The 26,438-nt window shown below is 31.5% G+C and overlaps 1 protein-coding gene across 1 annotated transcript; it reads left to right on the top strand.

Annotated features, from left to right (window-relative positions):
- Positions 1-1,061: 1,061 nt before the first annotated feature.
- LOC133182952 (HHIP-like protein 1) lies at positions 1,062-25,333 on the top strand. The gene is made up of 9 exons (XM_061317847.1): positions 1,062-2,174; positions 4,601-4,686; positions 7,585-7,766; positions 8,806-8,949; positions 9,823-9,952; positions 10,261-10,403; positions 10,634-10,715; positions 15,810-15,979; positions 25,045-25,333. Exons 1-9 carry the CDS (start codon positions 1,188-1,190, stop codon positions 25,239-25,241), a joined length of 2,121 nt encoding a protein of 706 aa, XP_061173831.1. The 5' UTR covers positions 1,062-1,187; the 3' UTR covers positions 25,242-25,333.
- The last annotated feature ends 1,105 nt before the right edge of the window (positions 25,334-26,438 follow it).

Raw genomic sequence — 26,438 nt, 5'->3', positions numbered from 1 at the left:
ACCCCCCTTTTTTCTGACACCAAATTTGCTACTTTAATAAAAAATTGTGAGTCTAAAAAAAATTCTCAGAAGGAAGGGGGGGGGGGGAGGATTTACACCAAATATGGAATTATGGACCGGTTAAACCGGTTAAAAGGGTATCTGGATGGACCATCCTAATTCATAAAATTGCAATTACTTATGACTTGTTTCAAAGTTGCAAAATTTTCTCATGATTTGTCAAGTATAGTGGTCTTGAAAAACAAAAATGGGTACTGAGATATGTTAATGATGTTTCAAAATGCATGGTCACAAAAATTGATTTAAAGATTGATTTTCAAAAAATACAAATATTATATATATATATATATATATATATATATATATATATATATATATATATATATATATATATATATATATATATATATATATATATATATATATATATATATGTAAATGTACATAAGGGACCGGTCCAAAGTATGAAATGGGACATGTATTCTTATTTAATTTTGGGGACATATATATTGAAGAAAATATGTTATAGTAATAATATATTTTTATACATTGTAATTTTTTAAAACCTGAAATAGTATTGTCATAAGATTTTTGATAGAATGAGCAATGTTATGCATTAGCTGATATACTTTCGATCGACATGTCTTTCCCTGATCATTGTAATCATTTCATTTGTAAAAATTCTATTCAATTCTGTACTTTTTGGGGCATTCATTAGGGTAAAACAGCAATTTTTTTTTTTTTTAATTTTTTTGTTTTTATTTATTTATTTTTTTTATATAGTTATGTACATGGGATATTTATATTTTTCTTCCTAATAAAATTGTAACAAAAATTCTCACTAAAAAAGAAATTAGCAAATTTTTGAATATTTATAAGATAATTTTCGCACAAGTAGCAAATGCTCAGACAACAGTGGAACCAAATGCCGATTTTTTAATGAAATGTGATTTCATTTCTGGGATAATAATTTGTGTTGTTCGTTTGTTAAAAAAATATTGATGTTTCTCGACCGGAAACAGTGCGTCTGTTCTGTGCGCTCTTTGATTACTGTGAGCCATCTGTTTCCTACTTTTGTCTGACAGTTTTGCGGGAGCGCCGAAGGATGAAATTACACCAACAGGTAGAGTGGTGTATGTTAAGAGGATAGACTGACGGTTTACTGAAAGTGTGTGCGAAGTATCATTATGTGGTTTTATAACTTTTTGATCAGGTTAAATCAATCGTTGATTATTTATTTGATTCTTGTGACTAGTTTGAAGGCGCATCCACAATGTTTAGATTTTCGACCTCCATTCAATCCGGAGAGTCCATTGCAATTCTGTTCGGAATATTCCGCTTTCGGATGCTGTACCAATCAGGATGACTTAGATATCCAGGATGAATATAATAGGATAATGAGACAATTGTCGAATTCAGACGTGTTTGCTTGTGAGAGATATGTGAGGGAATTCGTTTGCCAAAGGTGTTCCCCCTATGCAGCTCATATTTACGACGCTGAGGGATCACTGGTTTCCCGACCATTCCCAGGACTTTGCAATAATTACTGTCGAGATTTCTACCGCAGCTGTAGACAAATTGTGAGTTATTTAACTCAAGACTCAAATGTTCTGCAACATGTCAGTTATGGTACATCAGCATTTTGTGAGTACATAAGACTCAGTGATGAAGATTACTGCTACCCAGAACTTAAAACAAATGCAATGTTGAACAATAGAATTTCCATCAAACAGTACACCTCAGAAGGTTGTTTGTGTATGGAACCTTTTGCTGATATGTTGTATAACCCTGTGTTTGCTCGGCATGCGGGTGATGGAAGTAATCGGTTATTCATAGGAGAAGTTACTGGATTAATATTTGTGTACTATTTAAATGGTTCAAGTGAGAGTCACCCTTTCTTGGACATCAGTTACCAGACTGTCAACTCAAGAAATGAAGGTGATGAAAGAGGTTTATTGGGATTAGCTTTTCATCCCAATTTTCGCCAAAATGGCAGATTCTTTGTGTATTATTCCACACCACTTGAGTACCATAATGACTTAATGAGTAACAACCATAAGATCCGCATCAGTGAGTTTCTAGTGTCAAGTCAGGATCCCAACATAGCAGATGCTGGGAGTGAAAGAGTGATTTTAGAAGTGGAGGAACCCTTCTGGAACCACAATGGAGGAGAGGTTTGTATTAGCATATAGGTGGTGTTTGCTTTCTAATTCTAGTACAGAACCAAACATTCATTTGATATAATTAAGGAATTGCGCAGTGTATAAGAAACATTTTTTTTGAAAATAAACATGTCCTTCATTAGACACAATATACCGGTACTAAATGTGATAAGAAAATTAATGAAAAAACACATTAATCAAGGTGAAATGTTTTTTCCCATTATATATATTTATTACCAGTTGATAATTTTTTTTAGTCTTGGATACCTAATGTAAACAATTTAGAAGGTCTTAAACACCTCAGGCAATAAAACAAAGGAGTTTGTAGATTTAATAAAGGATGCAATTTATATGTAATAAAAAATTACCATTCTGCCAAGTAATTATTTATTTCAGTAGATTTCCTCTGTGCCCTTGTCTAGTAGAAATTACAATGATATGTTGTACTAAGATTAGCATATTGTTGATGTTTTCTGTACAACACTTTCTTCATATTATTCGCTCTTGTGCTGTTTGCCACTAAGCCCTTATCATTCATGCAAATCTATGTCTATTCAGACTCATTAAATACAAAGTCATTACCCACAAAGAATATTTGAGAGCCAGGAAATATTTCATGTTAGCATTTTGGTGAAAGTGGTTATTTCAGGCGATGCATGAAAAAGAAATCTTAAGTTGCTGATAGATGTTATCAAATTACACCCAGCTCAAATTATTTAATCTTTAATCCACCTTTCTTTTACAGAATTTCTGTTCAGTTAACTTTAAATTCAAAGATTCTGATTTGTTAATTAGGTTTTCATGGTTTTTTTTATTCATATCTTCAGCTTAATAATTTTTAGACCTTGACATATTACCTTTGATGTTGATTAAAAATTTCAACTTTTGAAAAACTTGTAGATTCAACAACATGAGGTCTTAAATTTTCAAGTCAGTAAACTTGAAAGATTGAATAAAATGTTATCTATGATCTAATAATCCTTATGTATTTAGTGTGCATTTATATTTCCCAAGCTTCAACAAAGACCCTATGTTGTCTTATATATTCCAAGGGATTGTATGTAGAAATTGTTTCTGAATCAATACCCATCAAGGCTTTTTATTATCTTAGGATTATTTAAGCTTTTTCTACCTTCAAGAAAAAGTCTTAAGTTATAAAAGAATGATTTATCTTTACAATCAATATGAACATGCACTTTAATCAAGGAATTTAAAAGAAAAAAGAATTTGAAAAAAAAAAATTCACATCAATAAAGTTACCTGTTCTTATTTGTAGTTATATTGGATTTCCAAAACTAAAATGAAAAAAGAAAGAAAGAAATCTTTTAAATAATAAAATATTGCTACATTTGAAATGTGATTCAAAGGAAGATTAATAATTGCTATAAAATGTACATTGTTTGACCAATTTATTTGCATTCCTTGAAGACTATCTATGTTCTTTGAATACATGTATATAAACTAATGCTAATTTTCTTTCTGCATTCAAATAAGTAAATTCATTTTTAAGCAAAAGAAAAAATATTATATGCTAGTGGAAGAGAACAGGAGAGCATTAAACTACAGATTGATATGACAAGTAGATATTTACAATTATAATACTTTGTATTTTAATTTTTAATTTATTAAAATATTATGAAAGGGAAAAAACAAATCAGAGGCTTACAAATAGATTTTTCAAGCACTTGCCCATGGGGCAAATGCATGGGCAAAATTCACTTGCCCTACCCCAATTTTTATTTTCCCCACCATAACTATAAAATTCAAAAGTAGGAAGACAAATAGATCATGATAACCCCCTGTATCCAGTTGTAAAACTAAGGCATTTTTCTTTTTGAAAAAGTCACTTGCCCACAGACAAGTGGTTAATAAAAATTCACTTTTCCACCCCTAAAATTCTCTAGCCCTGGGTTTCAGGCAGTGGGAATTGTCAGCCCCTGACAAATGGACTCCAACTAGTTGAATTCAGTTTGAGATTAACTGTGTGCTTTGGGGAGGGGGGGGGGGGGAGGGAATAATTACTGTATGTGTACTTAAAAAGCTGTCTTCATATTTTAGCGGCTTTGACACAGACAACAATGTGCTAATTCATGAATGCCGTAAATAAATCCTATATGAATACAGTGCATGGCTTGGAAGTCTGTAGCACTAATTCATTCAAGTCATTGCGCTAAATTATGAATACGTTAATATATGTACATGTACAGTATTTGTAATTGTTTTGTTTTTCTAAATGGAAATCATCTAGATTATTTTTTATTTTCATTTTTCTTTAACTTTCAGATTTTGTTTTGGGATGATGATTATATTTAAAAAAAAAAATTTTCCAGACTTTATTTGGGGATGATGATTGTATATCTATTGTTTTTTTTTTAACTTTCAGATTTTATTTTGGGGTAGTAGTTTGCTAGATATGTACTGTATTGTTCCTTTTTCAGATTTTGTTTGGGGATGATGGTTATTTATATATTTTTATTGGAGATGGAGGTTCCAGGGGAGATCCGCTTGGAAATGGCCAAAATACGTAAGTAGATGAAATATTCATGTGGGCAAAAATGAAAAGTTTACCAGTTTCAACCATGTTAGCCCTTTTGGACAAAAGCACAGCCTCTAATTTTAAAAATTGTATGAAAATCCTACTTCTACAGCCTTTTATTTTTTACTTTGCTTGCTAATGAACATGCAGTTTAATGTCTAGAATAGTGGAAGAGTTACAAAAAATAGTGCAATTTTATTCATTATCATTTAATGAATTATGACCCTTTATTTTTGAAAATTTGTTGCAAATGGTAATTGATGTACAACTTTTTCTCTTTGCACTTTAATATATATGACCTGTTATTTTTTGTCTGTGCTTTAGAATTATTTCATATTTTTTGGTGATCTAAATTGAAAAACCTAAGGTATAAATAATATTGGTATAAAATGAAAGGACTACATAGGAAATAAAATCTTTTGGTCTTTAACCTCAGGGTGCATAGAGATTCAAATACATGTAGTTCACTCTTAGAACTATAGGGACTTATGATAGCTATAAGCCTGTTGGGTACAAACTAAATTCTGTACACATATTACATACATTTTGGCTGTGTATTCTTTTTAGTGCCTTTGGCGGAAAGCAACTTGCGCTAATTCAAGTACAACTCTAAATGTTTTGCATATATACACATAAATATTAAGAACATTTAAGAAATGCAATTGATGAAATGTACGCTAACTTGTTCAAAAATCAATTTCCACCAAATATCATACACCTAAATATTATACATTAACATTATATCTTTCCACATATATTTCTTCTGTTCATGCTATTGGCTTTTGTATTGACATTATGGTGTATACAGTGACAATGAACTTTATTATAGTAACTGAAAAACAGTATAGAGAAGACACAATATGTACAAGGTGTACAAATAATATATTAATAAACTATAAGTAAGGACATATACACTGGATGATATGATAATTGACAGAAGAAATTAGTATTGATTGATGAATGTCAGTTAAGGAATGGTTTTTATGTGTAGTACATGATTCTTTATTATTACCATATTGCTTAATCAGACATGATCAAAAACATTAGCAAAGCTTGGTTACCATATTAATATCAGTATTATTCAGTGTGTCATTATTTATGCAATGCAAGCTATCATAAACATTTAGTGGTTCAATATCACCTAGTAATTACAATGTTCTTTTCCATTGGGCAGAATTGTAGCAATGCAACAAAAGTCCTATCAGCGAGTTACATATTTTATTCATTATTGAAATAACATAATGCTAAGTTTTAGTTAACTACATCTTCTATGGCCATTCAGCTATGGTTCTTTCATATCCAATATGAAATCAATGTAGGATTATTCACATACATGTATACTAATTAAAGAAAAGAATTTCTCAGCCCCCCTCTTCCCCCTCCATTCCTCTCTTGTGTGTGTGTAATAATAACAATATTTTCTGCCATACTTTTTTTTCTCTCTTTTATTGCAAAATTTTGTATTTTAGATATATATAATTACAAAAAGATTCAAAAAGTTTCACAAAATAATAGTATTCTTTAACTTTGACATCTTCGCTAGCCAAGGGTGAGGATCCACTCCTCTCCTCTTTGAAAAGAGGAGAGGAGCGGATCGTCACTTTTGGCTAGTGAAGATGTAACTTTGATCTTATTGGTCAGAATTGAAAAAAAAGGAAAATTAAATAACTTTTGAGGATCAAACATTGCAATTAAGTTTGTCTATTACAATGTACTGGTACATATTTATTCTTCTGAGAAAAGTAGCAGAATTTTAATTTCATTTAAATTTTGGGAAGTTTTTTCATGCATACACACACAATTAAAGGATTTGTATATGCTAGGGATGTCAACGAATATTCGAACATTCGAATATTCATTCGATGAGTTAATATTCGAATATGAATTTGAGATTCGAATATTCGGTGGTTTTCAGATTTCACAAAAAAGGTAATAAATTTTAATTAGAACAGTTTTGGAATTATCCCCGTTTATTTACTAGCGATCCCCTGATTCCTTTCGCTACTTTCTTATCTTATTGATCTTCCGAATTTTTTTCATTTTGAGTAAGGTATAAAGAAATAGGGTATATAGAAATAAACAAGAACTATTAATGTATGATACAAAAAGTACTTTCAGTATGATCGGATCTAGAACCGAGGACAACGAAATGAAACCTTCTTGAATGTCTAAGAGACGTGAAGGATGTACTTATGAAAATAATTTTTATTGATCATTGAATTACATCTTTGATAGAATCAGCCTGTAATATTGTAAAGGGCTCAATTTCAGAATAATGCATCAATTACTTGATTATCTCGGGTTAAATATAATTTTAAAAATTTAAAATCATTATCGGGAAATTAATGACCTAGGAAAATTGTCCATGGAACTGTTTGTTTATATTGTCAAAACATTGTATCAAAGATTATATTATATCTTTTATTAAGCAGATAATTGTAATTAATTACGTGTTTTTGAATCTGAAGAGTAAACGACAATCTTGCCCCTGGTTAAACGACTGGTTCGTTGGTTTGAACTTGTATAGATATCATTTGTTACATTTATATTTCGGTTGTATGCACTTAAATCAATCATTTATTTCAAACATTGACAGATATCAAATGTAGAATTCCTTATTGTGCACCTACAAAATCTATGTCCAATTTTACTTCCAAATACCGACGCAAACCTGCCATGAGAGTATAATGATGTACATTTGAAATTAACTAAATTTTATTTATTTTATCGAATATTCGAATATATTTGAATACTTTCATTGAATATTCGAATATGAATTATGGACAAAATTGACATCCCTAGTATATGCCATATTATTTTAATCTTCACTATTCTATACTGAGACTTCAACAAAGATAGAGTAAAAATCTAATTTTTAAATTTCAGGAGCACCCTCCTGGGTAAAGTATTGCGGATAGATGTGAATACAGAGTTTGACTATCCATATCCTTACAAGATTCCGCCGGATAATCCATTTGTCAATAACGCAATGTTTCGTCCTGAAATCTACGCATATGGAGTTAGAAATATCTGGAGGTGTGGAAAGGATAGAGGGGATCCTCTCACAGGTAATGGGGAAAAACTAATTTGTTTTGATTTTCTGAAATTACATTTCAGAGCATTACAGAGCAAGTTTATTTCTTTCTGAAAGTATTTAAACTGAGCTTAAATTACTGTGTGAAAATTCTTGTTGGTTTCATGAAAATATAAATAATGAATCACTTAGTAAAAGTCACCTTCAAGTTCCATTTTACAGTATTGTTATGCACAGAAATAAAATGTGGCACCCATTTTTTCTATCTATTTGATCTGGCACTGTCACAAGTACTGTAAATTCCTAAATTTACATGAGGAATTAATTAACGCGTAATTACGCGAGGAGCACCACTCGCGAAATAAAATTACACCCATTTATTTTTATGGTGTTGAAATTAATGTTTAATGTGAAATTAATGTTAAATCTCATTGTAAAGCGTCCATTCGCGAATTATTGTTCTCGCGATTTGGTGTCTAAGAGCCCTTTCGCGATATTAAGTACTCGCGTAAAATAAGGAATTTACAGTACCGGTATTAGACATTGAGATATTTTTTATATTAATTACTGAATGCCTTGTGATGAAATGTGCATGATACAGCACAAAATTTTACTTTGAAAAATCTTGCACATTAATGTGTTAACTTGTTGCAGACAAAGCTGCAGTTTTATTTTCTGACATTATTCTGATTACAAGATTTTCAACTTTCAATTTAGGTCAGCCAATTTAGGTTAGCAAAAATATTTCACATGCCAAAACTGAATTGCTTCCCTTTCAACACACTGTCAGATTCCAAAGAATTTCAATCTGTCAGTAAAATTCATTTTAATTTGGAGGATTTTGGCCAGTCGGACGGGAGAATATTTTGTTATGCTATTTAGTGTTTTACCCAAAAGTTCGAAAATCTGGTATGCTTATACAATTCTCATGATACAATGATTTATGTTTGAGTTGAAAGCATAAAGATAAAAATGCAGTTACATTTTCTCAATTTTGTTCTCATTTAGTCAAAAAGGGCCGTCATGTATATGTATATTGGCGTAAACACTTGTAATCTTTACCATATTAACAGGAGAAGATAAGGGAAGAATAGTGTGTGGCGATGTTGGCCAGTCAGCGTATGAAGAATTAGATTTACTGATCAAGGGAGCTAATTACGGCTGGAATTCCAGAGAAGGTCCAGCTTGTTATGATAAAGAAATCTGTGGACACATTGGTAGGTATTTACTGTCCAGGATAAAAAGTCAAGTAAATTGCATGGGCCCATTTGAATTTTTTTGTAATGCTTAAAATGTAAAAATAACTTCCAGATGATTAATTCTATGATAATATTATGAAATTAATATAAACTCCATAAAGAGGCTGGGTCCATCTCCCAGTATGTTAAATTTAATAACATATATCACTATTACAGTAGTATAGTTTTTATCCCTGCTGAGAGGTACTGTAAACATGCATGTACCTTTTTTGAGGGGGTCAAAATTCTGAGGAATTACAATTTCTGTTCAATCCACAGATAAAAAATTAGAATCTTAGATTGCCACAATATGCCTTGAATATACTTTAAGCATGCTGGGACAAATTTTCATGGAAAATGTGTGACCCCATACATAGCGCTCATTAATACCATGCAGAAAAAATTTCTTCTACAGTAAGCTATTTTGATCAAACGTCATCTGTCAGTAAATTTTAAAATATTATTCTTTGTTTGGAAACCATAGTCCAATTTTAAATAAAACCTGGCTTTTGTCTTACACTGGGCCACCAGTAATTTTCTACATTTATATTTTATGAATAGTATTTTTAATATTACACATCTGTGTGGTTTAAGGGGGACAATTCTTGCATAACATACTCTGTTAACTGTATGACTTGACTGTCAATGCACACTGTGATTATATGTCATAAAACCATTCTTTTAGTACATAAAACAACTCTACAAGAACAATCAGCAAATAAGGTGAATCAGGTGAACTTTGTGGCCTATGGACTCCTTTTACAGTCATATACATGTACTAGTATACATACACTTTAAGTTAAAAATAAGTTTGTTTTACAATGTATTATCACATACAAATTTAATTTGCAGGTCCTGAAGTTCTCCCCATTCATTACTACCCCCACAGGGAGGGGAAGTCAATCACTGGGGGCCATTTCTACAGAGGCTGTCTAAATCCTAATCTTAATGGATTCTACATCTTTGGAGACTTCATGAATGGGTAAGGTATATTTTAGCAGAAGTGAGAAGCAAAACATTTGTATAAATTTAATGTAACATTTATTTTATTTATCCATAAAAATATCAAAGGAACCTGTGCATTTACCTATACTATAGTCTGGAGAAAAATCTGCATTGTTTTGTTTTTGAAGAATTACATGTATAATACTTTAGACTTTCAGTATATAAATTTCATTAAAAATAATTATTTAAGAGCCATAAGAAAAATAAGAAAAGAACTGTAATAACAAAGTTTTTCTCAAGTCTAGAGTTTATTACATATGTAATATGGTTTTTTTTTCCCTACAGCCGATTGTTCAGACTTCTCTATGATCGTCAGAAAAATTCCTGGGATAACAAGGAATTAAACATGTGTGGCCCTGAGATGTGTACCCCACCCTTGATTAATTATTACGAGCCTCATATACTGTCATTTGGAGAAGATGAAGGAGGTGGGTGATGTAATCAAAATTTTCAGGTTTGGGAAAGGGGGGTGCTTGAGATATTATTTCACAACAGATGATTCTGGTTTCAAGATATACCTGATGCATGTAAAAAGACATTTTGAACAGTCCCTAGTGTCACTTTAATCTTGTACAGCTGTAATTTGAACCCCCACCACCACCACCAAAAAAATGTGCTGGATGTCTTGTGTGCTACATTATTGTTTCCTCCATTACAGGTGAAGTGTACATGCTGTCTACTAAACGAGCTAGCTCAGCAGATTCCAGTGGAAAAGTCTACAGAATCGTGGACCCAGCGAGGTATATATGTCTAAGAGACTTAGGCATATTACAACAATGTTTCAATTAAAAATTCTAACCTTAATACCTGTGTTCTGTATAACATATGTATATATGATCCTCAGATCCTACATTCATCTGTATATTATTTGATTTAGTCCAGACCAAAAAATAAAATCTGAGTTAGGGTTTCCTGCTTGACTCTCCCCCATGCCCACCCCTCTATTTTTTTTTTCAGCATTGGAAATAAAAACTGAATCCAGATTCTACTGTTTCATACATTTTTAGCTTACCTCAATAAAGTTGGGGGAGCTTATATAATACCCTTGGCATCAGTGTTGGCATCCCAAGTTAATATTTTAGGAGAGCAGAGCTCTGCCCTATATTGATAAGAGATGCATGGATGGTGCATCTCCAATGTTTCATAGTACCAGTCAGGTTTCAGATGCTGCATTTTTAGGAAAGAATGACCAGGTTAATGTTTTTGGAACAGGTTTCATTCCCACATACTAGTAACCATTAACCCCACCTGGACCAAACTTGCAGAGTGATACATCTAGGGAGACAAACTACCAGGTTTAGTTTGAATGCTTGATCTGAAATTCAATTTTTCAGTTGAGTGATCAGGTTTAAGTTTTTAGAGCAGGTTCATTCCAGTGTAACGTTAACTACAACTAGGAATGCTAACTACAAGATTTGCTTCAGATGGTGGATCTGGGCAACATTTTTTTGATAAGTGACCATGTTAAAGTTTTTCAAGCAGGTCCATTCCTAAGTAACTGTAAACCTTTGGTGACAACCAGACTTGCTTCAGTTGCTGGATTTGACATACATTTTTGTGGATGAGTGACCAGGTTGAAATTTTTGGAGCAGGTTCATTCAAATGTAACTTTAAGCCTTATCTGGACCAAACTTGCATACATGATGCATCTAAGGACGCACACTACCTAAATACCATTCAGATGCTTGATCTGACCAACATTTACTGGATCAATGTACAGGTAAAAGTTTTTGGAACAGGTAGTTTTTATAATTTTATGGTGATTTATCTTCCATGGATGATGTATCTAGGGATGCACATTCTTCGGATCTTGGATCTGACTTAGATTTTCCATGTGATTGAACAGTTTAAAGTTCTTGGAGCAGGTATATTCCCAAGTGATGAAAAATCCTACCCAAACCAAACTTGCATAAATGTTGTATATAGGGATGCCAAATATCAGAATATTTGTTTAGTGTGAGACTTTGTCCGTCTTCGCTAGCCAGGGGTTTCTGATCTGGTACTCTCCTCACAATCTTGTGGATCAGAAACCCTTGGCTAGAGAAGATGGACTTAGCATTGCTTAAAGTTAACATTTATTGAGGTGAGCTATGTAATCCTTGATTACCTGTGTTTAAAATAAATGATTTTATAAGAAATGAAAAAAGCAATAAACAAGTACACTGAAATGATTAAATTTAGAGACAATAATGTACATGTATATATTTATAGTGAATACATATATACATTTAAAAAAATAATAAAATCCAACCAATTCATTTTTTTCTGCTAGAAACCTTTAACATACATACAGTTGAACTTTTGTTACCTCAAACATTGATATCTTGAATACCATTGATATGTCCAAGTGAGTTGGAAGACCCAACCGCTCAGAATTTAACCTCAATACAGTATCACGAATCCTCAAATATCTCAAGTTTTTTTCTTGGCCCCATTGAGTTCAAGATAATGAGGTTTGACAGTATTTTCTCTTTATTGTCATTAAACTCTTTCAAACCATATTTTGGATGTTGTGGGATAAGGAAAAAAAATCAAATTTCTATTTGAAAAACCTGTAATTAATGAAAAAAAATTTTGGGGCATATTTTATTGAGTTTGTAGAAATAACACTTCTCTATGTGAAAGTTTTCAGAGAATAGGTGAATGGATTGCTTTAATATAACCAAAGTTTTGAGCATATGAAGGTAGTGCATTTGTAAAGTTTATATCACTGTATTTATATCACAGTTTATCATTTTCTGAGGTTATTCAAAACACAGGGGTTTTTTTTTTGTTTTGTTTTTTTTGCAATTCTGAAAAGCATTCATTTTAACCCTATCAATTTTAAATTCACAGTATCCTGTTTCTGTGAAAATGGCATAATTAGTGCAAAAGTAAAACTGTATACAGTATATATAAAAAAAAAAACCCACACACAGAAAATGGAAGAGAATGCTCTTTATCAACTAAGAGTAAAGACTATTGGCTACTCCATGATATATATCTATATAATTACACACTGACTAGAACTATCGGTAAATTATGTTGTTTTATATTATATTATATTAAGGGCAAAAATGTGCACTTGGGCACTTGACTCAATGAGCTTTTAGGCTAAAATACTGTATTGTATCTGTCCTTGTAGCCTTTTTAAACAAACTTTGCACAATATTTTTGAGGATTACAATTGTTTCCCCATAATAAAGGTGAACTATGTTTCAGGGGAGATAAGAAGGAAAAGGTGGAGTTATTATAACCTCAGGAAATAAAGTTTGCATGTTAAAATGAATCACAGTATTTTTTCTTTCTCTGAAAATTGTGTCTGGACCATGAGAAATTACATCTGATGCTCAAAGCCTAATAGTTTTCTATGTTTGCAAACCTAGGACTTGGGGAAATCTCTGAAACAATGATTGGTGAAGTTGAAAATCTGAAAAAGAAAAACAGAGAGCTGGTTTAGAGTTATCTCTCTTAGTGAATGGTCATTTCTTCCTTAATTCCTGTGGGTAAAAATCCTTCTTTAGATCTAGCTTTCCATTCATAGCATATTTCTATGTGAGAATCGTAGGAATATTCTGTGTGGAATCTGTTAAAAGCAACTATATAAATTTTAAAAAATCCATTTTGATAATCAGATACTGCATGTATAAAGTCTTTTAACAAACCTGACAGGGATTTGCAGGAACAGACACACCAATCAATGGAAGAAAACATGCTTCTGTCATGCCTTGTTAGCTTGTGCCACTCAACACTCTACTTTTTGACATCTAAAAATGCATTTTCTGCACAGAATGAACACATGCACTTTCTCTTTCAACAGGTGCAATCAAGCACCTGTGTAAGAGATTTACAATTTATTTGATTGATGCTTGATATTATCTTAATAATACAATGATTGCTCATGATTTCTCTGTGAATGCCCTTTATTTTATTACATAGTGCATTCTGTGTTGATGAGGTGTTATTTTTGGATCAGTGTTAGAATCAGGGTTGGGGTCATGACCTTTTCATGATCTGAGTTCTATGAAAATAGAAACACTGCATTTATTGCCTTTAAGATCAGCCCCTGTAAGAGATTTCTGTCTATATATTTTGATATTGATTTCATTGCACAACTCCTCTTGGAGTCATTATCAGTACTTAGTAGACATCTCTCTTTCTGTTTAATTGTCTTAGGGAATGCTCAAACAGATGAGATCTTCAAAACACAACCCTATTTTTACTTAGTCTTTTATTGTTCTGTTGTTATATCAGTAACCATAATTATGGAATATCATTGATTATTAAGTTTATATATAGGTTATTATATCTGTACTTTGTAGATGTAGATTTATTTTGTCATTTGTAGCCATTTTATGTTTTATTAAAGCTAAAGCTCTTCACAGCTTGTACATCAAAACCATTGCAACATTCTAAAGGGTATATAGATAACTGTCATATACTATTGATTCACCATATTTTGGGCTTATGAGATTTTCTTATATAATCTCATAATAAAAAATGTTTTTTGTGAAACATTAAAAAGACAGATTGATCAACATTCAGGAGAATGAATAGAGTAGATTAAGGACGTTCGATCCTGAGCTTTTGAGCAGATTTTGGTCTGGAGCTTTATTTCTAAAATTCTGCATTATTTTTAAGTTCTAACATTAAATCTGGATTCTACAATGCAAATTATACTATATCCAATGAAAAAAACGCGATTAAATTCCATTCAAATAGGATTAAGCCAGGAACTATATTTTGTGGCGGAAGATTTTTTAGAAGAAAATGATCATTTTTTCCCTTTTGAAATATATACAGTACTGTTAAGTTTAGATTCCTATTTTTCCATGCTGGTTGCACACAGAGCTATTTTGTGCATTGAAATGTGTAATGCTGGTTCTAAAATATTAATTAAATCAGTTTTTGTGAATTCTATCATCATATTGTGACAAATATAGAAAATATATTCTGAAACTCTAGGAAAAAATTGAGCCAATTTTATCACAAAATTAACAGTTTTTTAGTAATATCTAAAAAATAACATCATAGACCTCCACTTTTGATTTTCTTTTCTGAATATATAAGATAACTCTGATCAATCTACTTAGATTCAGCAAAAGTTTAAGACTTTAAAATATTTTTCTTGCTTGTTAAATTTTTAATGCCCGAAAAATGACATTTTGTGAGTGCAGAAAGGTCAAATAATTGATTATGCGAAGCAATTTGAAAATTTTTCTTTGTCACAATTTTAATGTGTCTTTTTTAAGAGAGAATAATAGCATACTTTGTCCCATGATTTATTTGTATAAAAAATATTGGAGGGAAAACGTTGAAGATGTTATTTTTGATTAAGACACAAATTCAGTGCAAAAAGGTCATTTTAAATGTACTGTAGCACCAAAAGAAGCATATTGACCCCCATATTTTGTTTTGATTTTTAATTAAGCTATGTGTGTACAAGCTAAAAATATACTTGACAAAAAAAGTTTAAGACTTTAAATATCAGGATCCAACGTCGTTAAGGCAATACAGTCATATTGTACCTCTTAGCAACACACTGAGATTCATGAATTGGTGCTGAGTACACTAAAACTCATTTAAATTTATTGCATTGGAGAATTATTTATTAAAAGCAATAGGCATTTTGATTGTGTACAACACAGTATCATAAAAGTAATCTGGGTAGTTCAGTAACATAAAAATGTGCAAGTTGTATAGAGAAGTTGACAAAGGCAAATCATTGAAAACAATTCTAAGAAAACAATGCACATTGTTAGATTCTGAAATGCAATTACAAAGCTTTTATAAAGCTTAAGATTTAAATGTAATTATGATTACACAACAAATACATTCATTTTTTTCATTTTCAGGAGAGGCAACCCCGTGCATTGTGCCTCAGCTAGATTGAGTGGACCCCTCCCAACACCTACCGTCTTCACCACCAGGCTCCCCATAGTAACACCGCCCACCACTACAACTCGTCGTACAAGCAGGGCCACAAGTACTGCTTCTACAGTTACCACAACTAGGGGCAGAGTCGGTATGTTACGGCATGCATGGAACACTGCTGTAGCAATTGTGATGGCTTTCTGGCTAAACTTATGATGAAATTTTGTTTACTAATTTTAGATCTGTAACATGGGACTTTGTTTTAAAAGAGAGCATTGATGGTTTCTAGAAGCTAGGTTGTAGAACTTTCTTTTTGATAGATATTTTTAACAAGTCCCCTCCTAAAAAAGTTTAAGAACATTGTTTTGTCAACACCTGATTTACCACAATGTATGTAATTGAATCTACAGTGTTGGTTAACAATGTTTTTCCTGGTCAATCAAAGGTGGTATTAGAAACCAGTAGATAAAAAAACTGTGCTTATTATTTTAGAGTTGTTTACTAATAGATACCTTGGCATGTCCCCTTTGTAAAATCCAGCATCTCTAACAGTGTTATTTTCCACTTTTCTAATAGTGTTATTTTCCACTTCGTTGTATTAATTCAAGTTCGTTATTTTCTAATTTTGGCCCAGCTTTTCAGCTGTTCTCTATATTGAATATTCCATGAATTAATATGTCAGTTTTTCTGTTCCCTTGATCTCATTCATACTTCTTCAACAGGGTTCTTTCAGGGAAAGTGCTTATTAATAACTTGTACAATATTTTTAACCCAAAGGTCAAACATTCATTTCTTGTCCAGTTTATATTATTGTTCCCCTGTGTCTTCATACTCCACCCATAAAGTGCGCATTGACTCTTCCTCTTAAGTTGTGTAAAATCCTTGACCCCTTCATCAATTTCCACCTTCTTCAGCCACAAGGGGTCTAATGACATTGACCAAAGATTATCAGAGGTCAATATCAATAGTCTTTACTGCAGAACTTGAATTTGGCACTGATATTTGTTTTATATATATATATATATATATATATATATATATATATATATATATATATATATATATATATATATATATATATATATATATATATATACATATATATATATGATTCTTTTATGTGGGCTCTAGCTGTTTCACTTGTAAATCAATACCCATAGTGTCTCTGGGTAAAGGATGTGCATTAACTTAGGAAAGCATTTTGACTTGAAAGTCAAGGTCTGTTAAAATCATTGTGTAAACATTGTGTTAATGGGTCCTTTTGTCTTTTTCCCTTTATCCAAACCTTCTGTTTCAGTCAAATTGAGACTCGGAGACAGACACAATTAAAACAATATCCATTTTTTTTAAAACTATTTTAGGAAATTTATGGACTTAAGTTCACCAATCCTCTGATCTCTCATATGAATTTATGCTTTAATGTTACAATCATTTTCCAAATGAAATCTAATTTATACTGAAAATGCACAAAATTTCAATATACTGGTACCACATGAGGCAAAATTTCACAGAAATGGCTTTTTAACTCACAATTTAATTATAAAGGAATAATAGTCATTTTCCCTAGGGAGAGTTATTAGGGCCCCGCAAGGATTTGCGGGTGCCCTATAGTAATCACTCTGTCTGTCTGTCCATCTGTCTGTCCATCTGTCCGTCTGTCATTCTTCCGTCCACAAATTTTCTGTTTTTTTCTAATAACTTTTTTTAGGGTTGACCAATTAAGTTCAAATTTGGTACGTTGGTTGAATAGGCAGTAAGACATATTTTGATGCTAAGTTTGGTTCTCTATGTCATCTGGTTTGGAGCTGGGGTGGTGGGGTAGATTCCTTAACTTTATATAAGAGTGAATCGGCAAAGAGAGATAACTGCTGAGAATGTTCCTATTGTAAACTATGAAAGGCTGCAATGAGTCTCTTGGGATTAATTAACTTTTCTCTTGAAGAAAATCCAAAACATTTATCTTTATCTGTCACATTGAGATTAATTAACACCTCTGTCTGCAAATGAAGTTTCTTTTGAAGTTAAGGTCAATTCTGAATGATGTTTACATTCTCTGATATGTGGATTTAAATAATGTTCATACTTTATTTTGGTAAAATACACAATGAGTTATTTATGATTTTGTTGAATTCTAAAAACAAGATATAGATAAAGATATCTTTTTTATAATTATTTTCTTTTTTTTCTTTCTTTTTTCTGCCTTATGTAAATTCAAGAATACTATTTATTTTAAGAGGTAATCAGATAATAACCTCATTCTATCATTGCTGAAAAAGTTCTTGTAAATTTAGAAGAAAAGGTTGAGAGAGCAGTATAATTAATCCCTTGGGATTAATTATCTTGCTGGTCGCAGAAAATTTTAGAGGGTTGTATTTCTGTCACTTTAAGATTAATTAACACATTTGTCTGCAACTGATGTTTGTTTTGAAGTTAAGGTCAAGCCTGGGTGATATTTGCATTCACTGAAGACTGGCATTTTAGAAAACACATGCTTCATTCTTCTTTAGATATACATTTAACTGAGTCATTATAGATATGATGTTTTTACTGCCTTATGTAAATACAAGGATACTATTTACAGGTTGTTGGATATTTAGCAGTTGCTGTTGCTCATTCTTCTTTATATATTTTTAAATTTTTGTAATCAAGTAAAATTCTCATCCCGTAATCTGCACCCTTATATTTCTACCCCTCAGCAGGGCCCTTGCTGACTGGTCAGATTTCTAGTCTCTCCTATCAAAGGGTCAGTGTACCTTAAAGCTATCATCCAATTTCATGTATATATTATATTTTTTGCATCTCTCAGGAAATAGAACACTATATTGTCTATGCAATTAATGTTCACAGTCTGCATTTTTGTGCCACAGTGTAAATATTTATGAAGTTCTTTGTACAAATTTTCATCATGTTATGTTAAAGAGAAAATGTTTTTAACACAAAAAGGGATGATGGAGGAAGGGGGGGGGGGTGATCATGATTGTGCTCCTTTTTTTCGAGATAGATATTACATGCTGTGATGATGGATTTTCATGTGGTTTGAGATTATAACTAGAAATATTAAGTTCAAATCTCATAAATTAAATCTTGAAATGAAAATTTAATGTTTTTTTAACGATTACTCTGTTTGTCCCATTGACCAAACAGGTGATTATACAAACTCATGGTTAGGGGTGCCTCTTATCAAATTTTCCTTTTGCTAGTTTAATGTATCAACAAAAAGAAAGAGTGAGAAATGATTCTCATTTAAACACGGTGAAGTATACATTTACAAATGTTTTGTAGCAAGCAGATCAAAATGTATATTCATTTTTTGTTTGAAAGGAAGGGGGTGAAATGAGATGGTGCTTATTATTTTTTGGTCAAAGATGAAAGGAATTGGGGTTTGACACTTATTTGGATAGATCTGCAATTTGAAATTGAATTTGACATTATTAACCTCAATAAATTTTCTTTATGTGCTTATTTGTATATTATTTACACAATTTTGAAGACTTTTTTTATTAAACTTTTTCATAATTTATTTCTTTGAAATTTTTATTCTTATACAGACAAGGTAATTTTTAAGTTTTTTATTGTGTCACAAACAGTATGGTATGCATGTCGGGTATCTTGCAATTGTACACTAACCAAGAGGAGGAGAAGGCTTAGTTTATTGTTCTATGTTTGTACATGTTTTATATATAAAAAAAGGGTTCTTGTGCTCATATTTTTATACAGGTTTCTGTATATTGTGTGTTGTCTATTTTGTCAATGAAATGATTGAAAAAGCTGAGAAGCAAATGCCAAGCTTTTTAAGTATTTAAGATGTTTTATATGCAGAGACTGAATGTTTTACAGGTGCATTGCATTTATACAATTTTAAGATGAAGTTTTATTGTTTTTTGTTTTGTTTTGTTTTGTTTTTTTTGGTTAGAAATTAGTTTTATTTATCTTCTGTTTTCATTCTTTTCTTGTAATTTTTCTTTAAAAATGAAATGAAGTGAAAATTCTCATTTAAGATAAATACATTTATTCAAACCTCATGTTTTAAAGGTACTGTTTATTGTTTATTATTAAAATTTATATTATTTCAAGAAAACTCAATTTGAAGATTATGGAACTTATATCCTGTGGAAATGAAAGAAAAAAAAATTATATTATTTATGTGGAGAATCAATTTCTTGTTTACAGGAACATCTTTATAATGTGTAAATGCAATGCATAAGCTTTTTACTATATGTATTATAAATTACATATTCAATGTATCGTGGTGCCATTCAACATGCCATATTGAGAGATTTCCAAACCTTTTGTATTTTTATATTTTGTCATTTCCAGTATTATAAAATACAGTTTGTATTACAAATACAAGTTTTCACTATTACCATATTTTAAAAGTACCATGTAACTATATTTCCTGGTATTCATCCACCTTTTCCAGGTTTTTATTATACATAGATACAGTATTATTATACACATAAATTCAATAAAACTGTTACATAGGTTTCTGTCTTTGCTTATGGTTAGCAGATAACTAATTTGTTTTGGGTTTTTTTTTTTTGAAAATGTAAAAATATTTCAAGAGTATGTATATTTGTACAGTTCTACCCGTAAATTCAGAACATCACCATCAATTCATTATTTGGGCGTTTGATTCAGCATGAAAAATATGTTTCAATGTGCCTGTAGAAGCTTTGTATTTATAAACACCATTTACTTGCTTATGTTCATAGGTAGATTTAAATGGCTGCTCAACAAAATAAAAAATTTCCTGTTCCTTACATTTTACAATCGAGGGTAAGTTATCAGATTTAGTTTTAGATGAGGGCCATGAATGGTTGGAGGGCCATGCCATGAATGGTTGGGGGAGACAACTCAGTAATTTAGTTTTAAAGGTGTATGGGTCAAGAATTTTAGTATTGTTTTTTTTTTTCATTTTCGGTATTTTTTTTTTCTTGGAATGAGAATGCTTGCCAAGTCAACAACTGATCCTACATGTTTGTCAGCACTTTGGTTAATTTAGACTTTTCTGTAGATGACTAGCATCCCAAAGCACAAAACTTTCAAATGTAAACATTCTACTATCATTATGATTACTAATATCTAAAAGTATGACTCCTATCAACTTAACAGTGGTTCACGTCTTCTGGGGGTGGGGGATGGTCCAATGTTATTTTCTTAGTTAGTTTAGGATGTACATTTGATAACTCAGCAAATACCAGGGGTGGGGGGTGTGGTGTCCCCCTCGATCTGTGCATGTTTTAGAATGCTATTTTCGCTTAATTTTTCCGAAGGGGGTGTCATTACACTCAACATTCCCCTGCTTCCTTTAGTCTTCCTGCTCAAAATTTGGGAAAAAATGAAAATTTCAGCAAGTGGTTAGATTATTAAATAATAAAATTAAAAAAGAAAAAGAAAAAATAAAAGAAAGAGAGAGAGAGAATATTCTACTTCGTCAACAGCAGCTAGAACTTAAATTACTAATAATTAAAAAGATTTTCTTACAATATCCATCGTGTATCCTCTCTAGGCATGTACCGGTACTTCTTCTTCATTTGTTCTCATTTTTAAATATTTCTCGTTACTTTCTTTTCAGACAGAATATTAATATGTACATTTCTTCAAACTATTATGAGAATTATATAAAAGCATATATGTAACTCCAGTACATATATATTAGAAATATATTATTTAATTATCAGTAATTGACCTTGTTCCTTATGTAAGAAATGAACTTTCATCAGCATATAGTTCGGTCCAATTTTGCAGCATAAAATGTTTTTTTTTAATTAAATAAACACTTCCAGCTTTATAAATATGGGTCGTCGTTTATCACACACAATTTTTTTTTATATACATGTAGTTTGTCTCCATTTTTTTTTGACTCTGCAGGGAAATTGCCCCTTAAAATATCCACACATTTAAAAAAAAAAAACAAAAAAACACCGGATACTAGTATCCCTGCCAGGTGACTTTTAATTGCCTGTTAATGGTACAAACTTTGACGGTTTAATTGATATTTAAAAAGGAAAGATTACTATGAAATTACAATTTAGTTTTCTGTACTTTGAAGGTTATGTCAAAAGATAATTATTCTTTAAGAGCCCTCTATACACGGCACACTAAAGAGTTCTGATTTTGTGGTATTTTTTGCAGATAGAGTTATCTGCCCTTTGATTAAGAATAATATAAATTGAAATGTACAGTTTATTACTTAATTTGTGATCAAATCAAGCATTTATAACAATTTACTAGGCCAAGATGAATATATACTGAACACTTCATTTGCAGGTATTTTGCCGACTTAAGTAGACAACAATAATTTCTGTTCATCAGTACTTCATTGTCTTTGAACATTTTTCATGGGGGTAAATGCAAGGTACCCTATTTTGAAAATGTGATAGATAAGCTCAATATTTAAACCTTAACAAACTATAATTTTCTCAGTGTCAAAAATATTTTCCTCTGGTGTATAGAGGGTCCTTAATACATCCTTAGAACGCTGAAGGTTCAATAATTGTTTTAAAAATATTTTAAATTTGTAATCAAAAGTTTCGTGCTTAACCCTTTTAATTCTTGCAATCCCATCATCTCATGTGAATCTAAAGTCCAAATTTTATTCTTCTGAAAAAGCATTGATAATTTGAGACCAAATTCAAATACATCTAGTTTTATCCCAACGGAGTTATATTCGTCAGGCAAACTGCATTTTCTGGAGTTTTTGGACTATAGATCTTTCTAAACAATTAACCTTCAGCAATTTATAAGTATAAGCAACTCTTCCATAAAATGCATTGTGCCAGTTCATCATGTTCATCTAAGTTAAAGCAAAAACTATACATGTAGCTGAAAACACAATGTTCAATCAAGTGACTTGAGTCGCTGAGAAATTGTACCATACCCACGAAACTCAAAAATGGCTTATAGATACACAGCCAAAGTTCATCAAATATCTCAAGGTTTAAGCAAAACAATTTCTAGAAAAAAAAGTGAGAAACGAACGGATAGATGACGGAAGAATGTATTCTTTACTTGTGGACATTTTATACTCGTGTCTCATTTTTTATGCCGGTAGCTTGACTTCGTATATGAAGAACAAAAACCATTAAAACTTTGTAAAATGTACATGACTTGACAGGATTTTAATGCATTTGTTGTATGGGTGCGGGTGAATGCATGATTCTGCATGTTTGTCAAATTCGGAAATACAAATGCTACAATTGTATTATATTATGTACAGATTTTTATTGAGTTTAATTTGTTCCACTTCTTTTGAAGTGAAATTAAATTGTTGTCCTCTGGGTCGAGGATTGTTTACAATGCCTTTTTAAAATGTTTATTTTATAAATTTATGCTAAAAAGTCTAACATTTCCAATATTTTAATGAGCTGTCAAAAAATCGATGTTGGACCGCTGAGTGAGATATTGGACCTGTCGATGAAATACTGGATCGCTATGACGTTTTTTTTTTTTACGTCACACTGTAGGCGGAATCAGCGCTATCACTAATTATCGCAAACATGGAAGCCAGCGCAAGATATGTCAAAATAAAAAAGTAAAAGGTATTGCAAAATATTTATTGACTGTGCTCTCGGGAAAAATGTGTTTTGTCTACCCCTCGAACCAAACTGTTTACCTGAGGCCTAACGGCTTCTGACAAACAGTTTGGTTCTTGTGTCCGACAAAACGCATGTTGCCAAAACCCAGTCAATAAATGTATAATGTTTCATAACAGAAGATAAATAATGTGTATTGTTATACCTTTAAAAATTGTTTCCTATATAAATTTATGCTAAAAAAAAAATCTGACATTTCCAGTGTTTTACTGAGCGGTCCATTGAAAATCGATGTTTGACCGCTGAGTGAGATATTGGACCTGTCGATGAGATATTGAACCGCTACGTCACACTGTGGGCGGGACCGAGTTTAACCGCAGTGCGGGTAAAGGAAATTTACATTATGGAAACCAGTACAAGATACATGTATGTAAATAAAATAAAAGCTATAACAAAATACTTATTGACTGCGTTCTCGTGCAAAATGCGTTTTTTCGACCCTCGAACCAAACTGTTTGCCTGAGGCCTAACGGCCTCAGGCAAACAGTTTGGTTCTTGGGTCCGACAAAACCTATGTTGCCCTCAAACCCAGTCAATAAATGTATAGTATTAAGCAATGAACCATGTACCAAAATTGAGCAATTCATGTCTATGGGCAGCGGAAAAGATATTTTTTTTTTTTAAAAATTATGACACGCGATTTTGTGTATCAGTTTTGAATTTGACGGGCTGTTTTGTCACTATTACAATTAAAAGAGTACCTTTGGACACTTAATTATTTCAAAATGCTATTGCGGAAATTATATGACACGTTATTCCTCCCTTTCTGTTTTGATTTTTTTGGGGGGTGGGGGTTACTTCATACAGAAAGTACATGTATTGTTAGCACCTACTTTAAATATAAACCTATAAAGCTACAGTTCTCATTAGAAACTTTGTAGAATGAACCATCGATTTCACAAAAATGAGCAAAATATATTTCTGCATCGAGAAAAATTGGATTTTTTTTATGGAATTTATGGTTTTAAGTTACTTTTACCTATTAAGTTTACTAATCGTAGTCAGTGGCTTCACGTTTAGTAGATAGGTTGAATCATCAAATGAATGATTTAGCTAATGGTTCGAAACCATAGAATTGATTAAGTGTGCTATACTGTAATTACGTAATATCAAAGACAGGAACTAAAGATTTCGAAGAAATTTCGGTTTATATTCTACTTTTAAAAATCTAATTTGAGAAGGGACCAAGTTTTCCAAAAAGGTTATTTGTTCATATTTATTGAAATTAGCTTGTCAGATAACGAGCTCCTACACGTCAAGATGAACGTAAGAAAAAAACTATGCCAGATTTAATCGTGTGTGTATACGTGCGAGAGCATTACACAACAACTTTTATTATTTTTATATTATTCTTAAAATTAGTTTATGATCTTCCAAGTCCTTTATTTAGACAAGGGATATATTACCAGCATCTAACATTCCAGTACAAAATAAAATACATGTATAAAAATATACGTATATATATATTTTGAGCAAGCATAATGGAAAAAATACATTATGAAATTGCTTGTTGTATTTAATTAATTTCTTCCGCTTTTATTTGCCTTTTTTTAAGTAATTAATTAAAATGTAGTTCAAATCCGTGTAACTAAACAGAATCATCCATTGATTTAAATTGAAGGTAAGCGGAGGAGGAAAAGGAAGCGGAAGGAAAAACGGGAAAGAAGGAGGAGGAGGAAGAAACAGCGACGTAACAAACATCATCTACGTTTAAAGGGGATACGAATAAAGTGGTGTTCCAAAAGACCCGGACTGAAAATGTGCAGAAATAATTTTTCAAAGAATTCTGTACCAAACAAAACGGACAAAAACAAATAATTTGTTTCAAATCTTTCAAGTCTTTTTTTTTTGGTAAAAGTTGCATCCGATTTTCTTTGTTGATCATCTACAGTAAAATGATTTGAAACATGTATATAGATGTTGGTGACTTTTTCAAAAAAAAAGTTTAAAAAGATGAATAAATAAAGGCAGTGTTTGGGAGCAGATCCGGATTGCGTTATACGTTGTAGTCCAGCTTTGATTTTCATGCAGAGAAGAAGGAAGATAGAAACATTTGTATGGACAGTACATGTACATGCATGTACTTTAGGATGTTACATTTTCAGATCTTTTAATAGGAAGAAAATAAGCAAATATTAGTGATCAGAAAATCAGAGTTGAACTGCCTGATGTTATCTCAGTCTGTACTGATGTCCAGTGATTAGAAAAATTCTCCAATATTAAAAGTTGTTCAAATATGTCGCATTTCCTTCAATTCTGTCATTTAAGATTCACAATTGTTCAATTATCTTCTGTTTTTATTCTAAACCCTCTTTCAAAAATATGAAGCTGTAACATAAGCAACAAAGTGTCAGTTTCACTTGTAGTATCCATTTAAGTTCAAATTACATGCAGTTCATTTCATTTTCCCTTGGCATTTTTTTTTTACTGGAATTAAAAATTCAACGTTTTTGTTATTTATTAATTATCATACTTTTGGTATTTTAAAAACACGATTTCCTAGCATATAAATTAATGATTAAATTCTGATATCTAATATTACCCCCCTCCTTAAAAGAGGGAGGGGGAGAACGAGATTCTTTACAGGTATATAAACAGGCAGAGGGTTTACATAGACATGGTATGCTAGGAATTCATTTTTTCCTTTAAATTATTTGTCTTTAAAAAAAATTTCAGTAGTGTGAGGGGTACACCATCCATACGTCAGAGCCTGAGGTATCTCCAAAGTCAAGAGTTTCTGATCAACTCCACACTCCACATAAAGGGCAACACAAAGGCCGGGCTAGATAAATCTAAATTGTACGTTTGTTTTGTTGATTTCTCTCAGGCTTTCGACAATGTTTTACACCCTACTCTGTTATATATACACTACAATAACTTAACATTCAAGGATGTTTCTATAGAATTATCAAAAACATGTATATGGAAAATTTTGCGTCTGTAAGACTTCATAATAAACTTACTGAATCATTTACACCAAAAGTAGGAGTCAGACAAGGGAATAATCTAAGTTCA

Source organism: Saccostrea echinata, unplaced genomic scaffold (assembly GCF_033153115.1).
Source record: "Saccostrea echinata isolate AGI-Se365-2 ecotype Australia unplaced genomic scaffold, CSIRO_AGI_Sech_v1 ptg000009l, whole genome shotgun sequence".
Lineage (NCBI taxonomy): Eukaryota > Metazoa > Mollusca > Bivalvia > Ostreida > Ostreidae > Saccostrea > Saccostrea echinata.
This window is presented reverse-complemented; position numbering and strand designations above follow the sequence as displayed.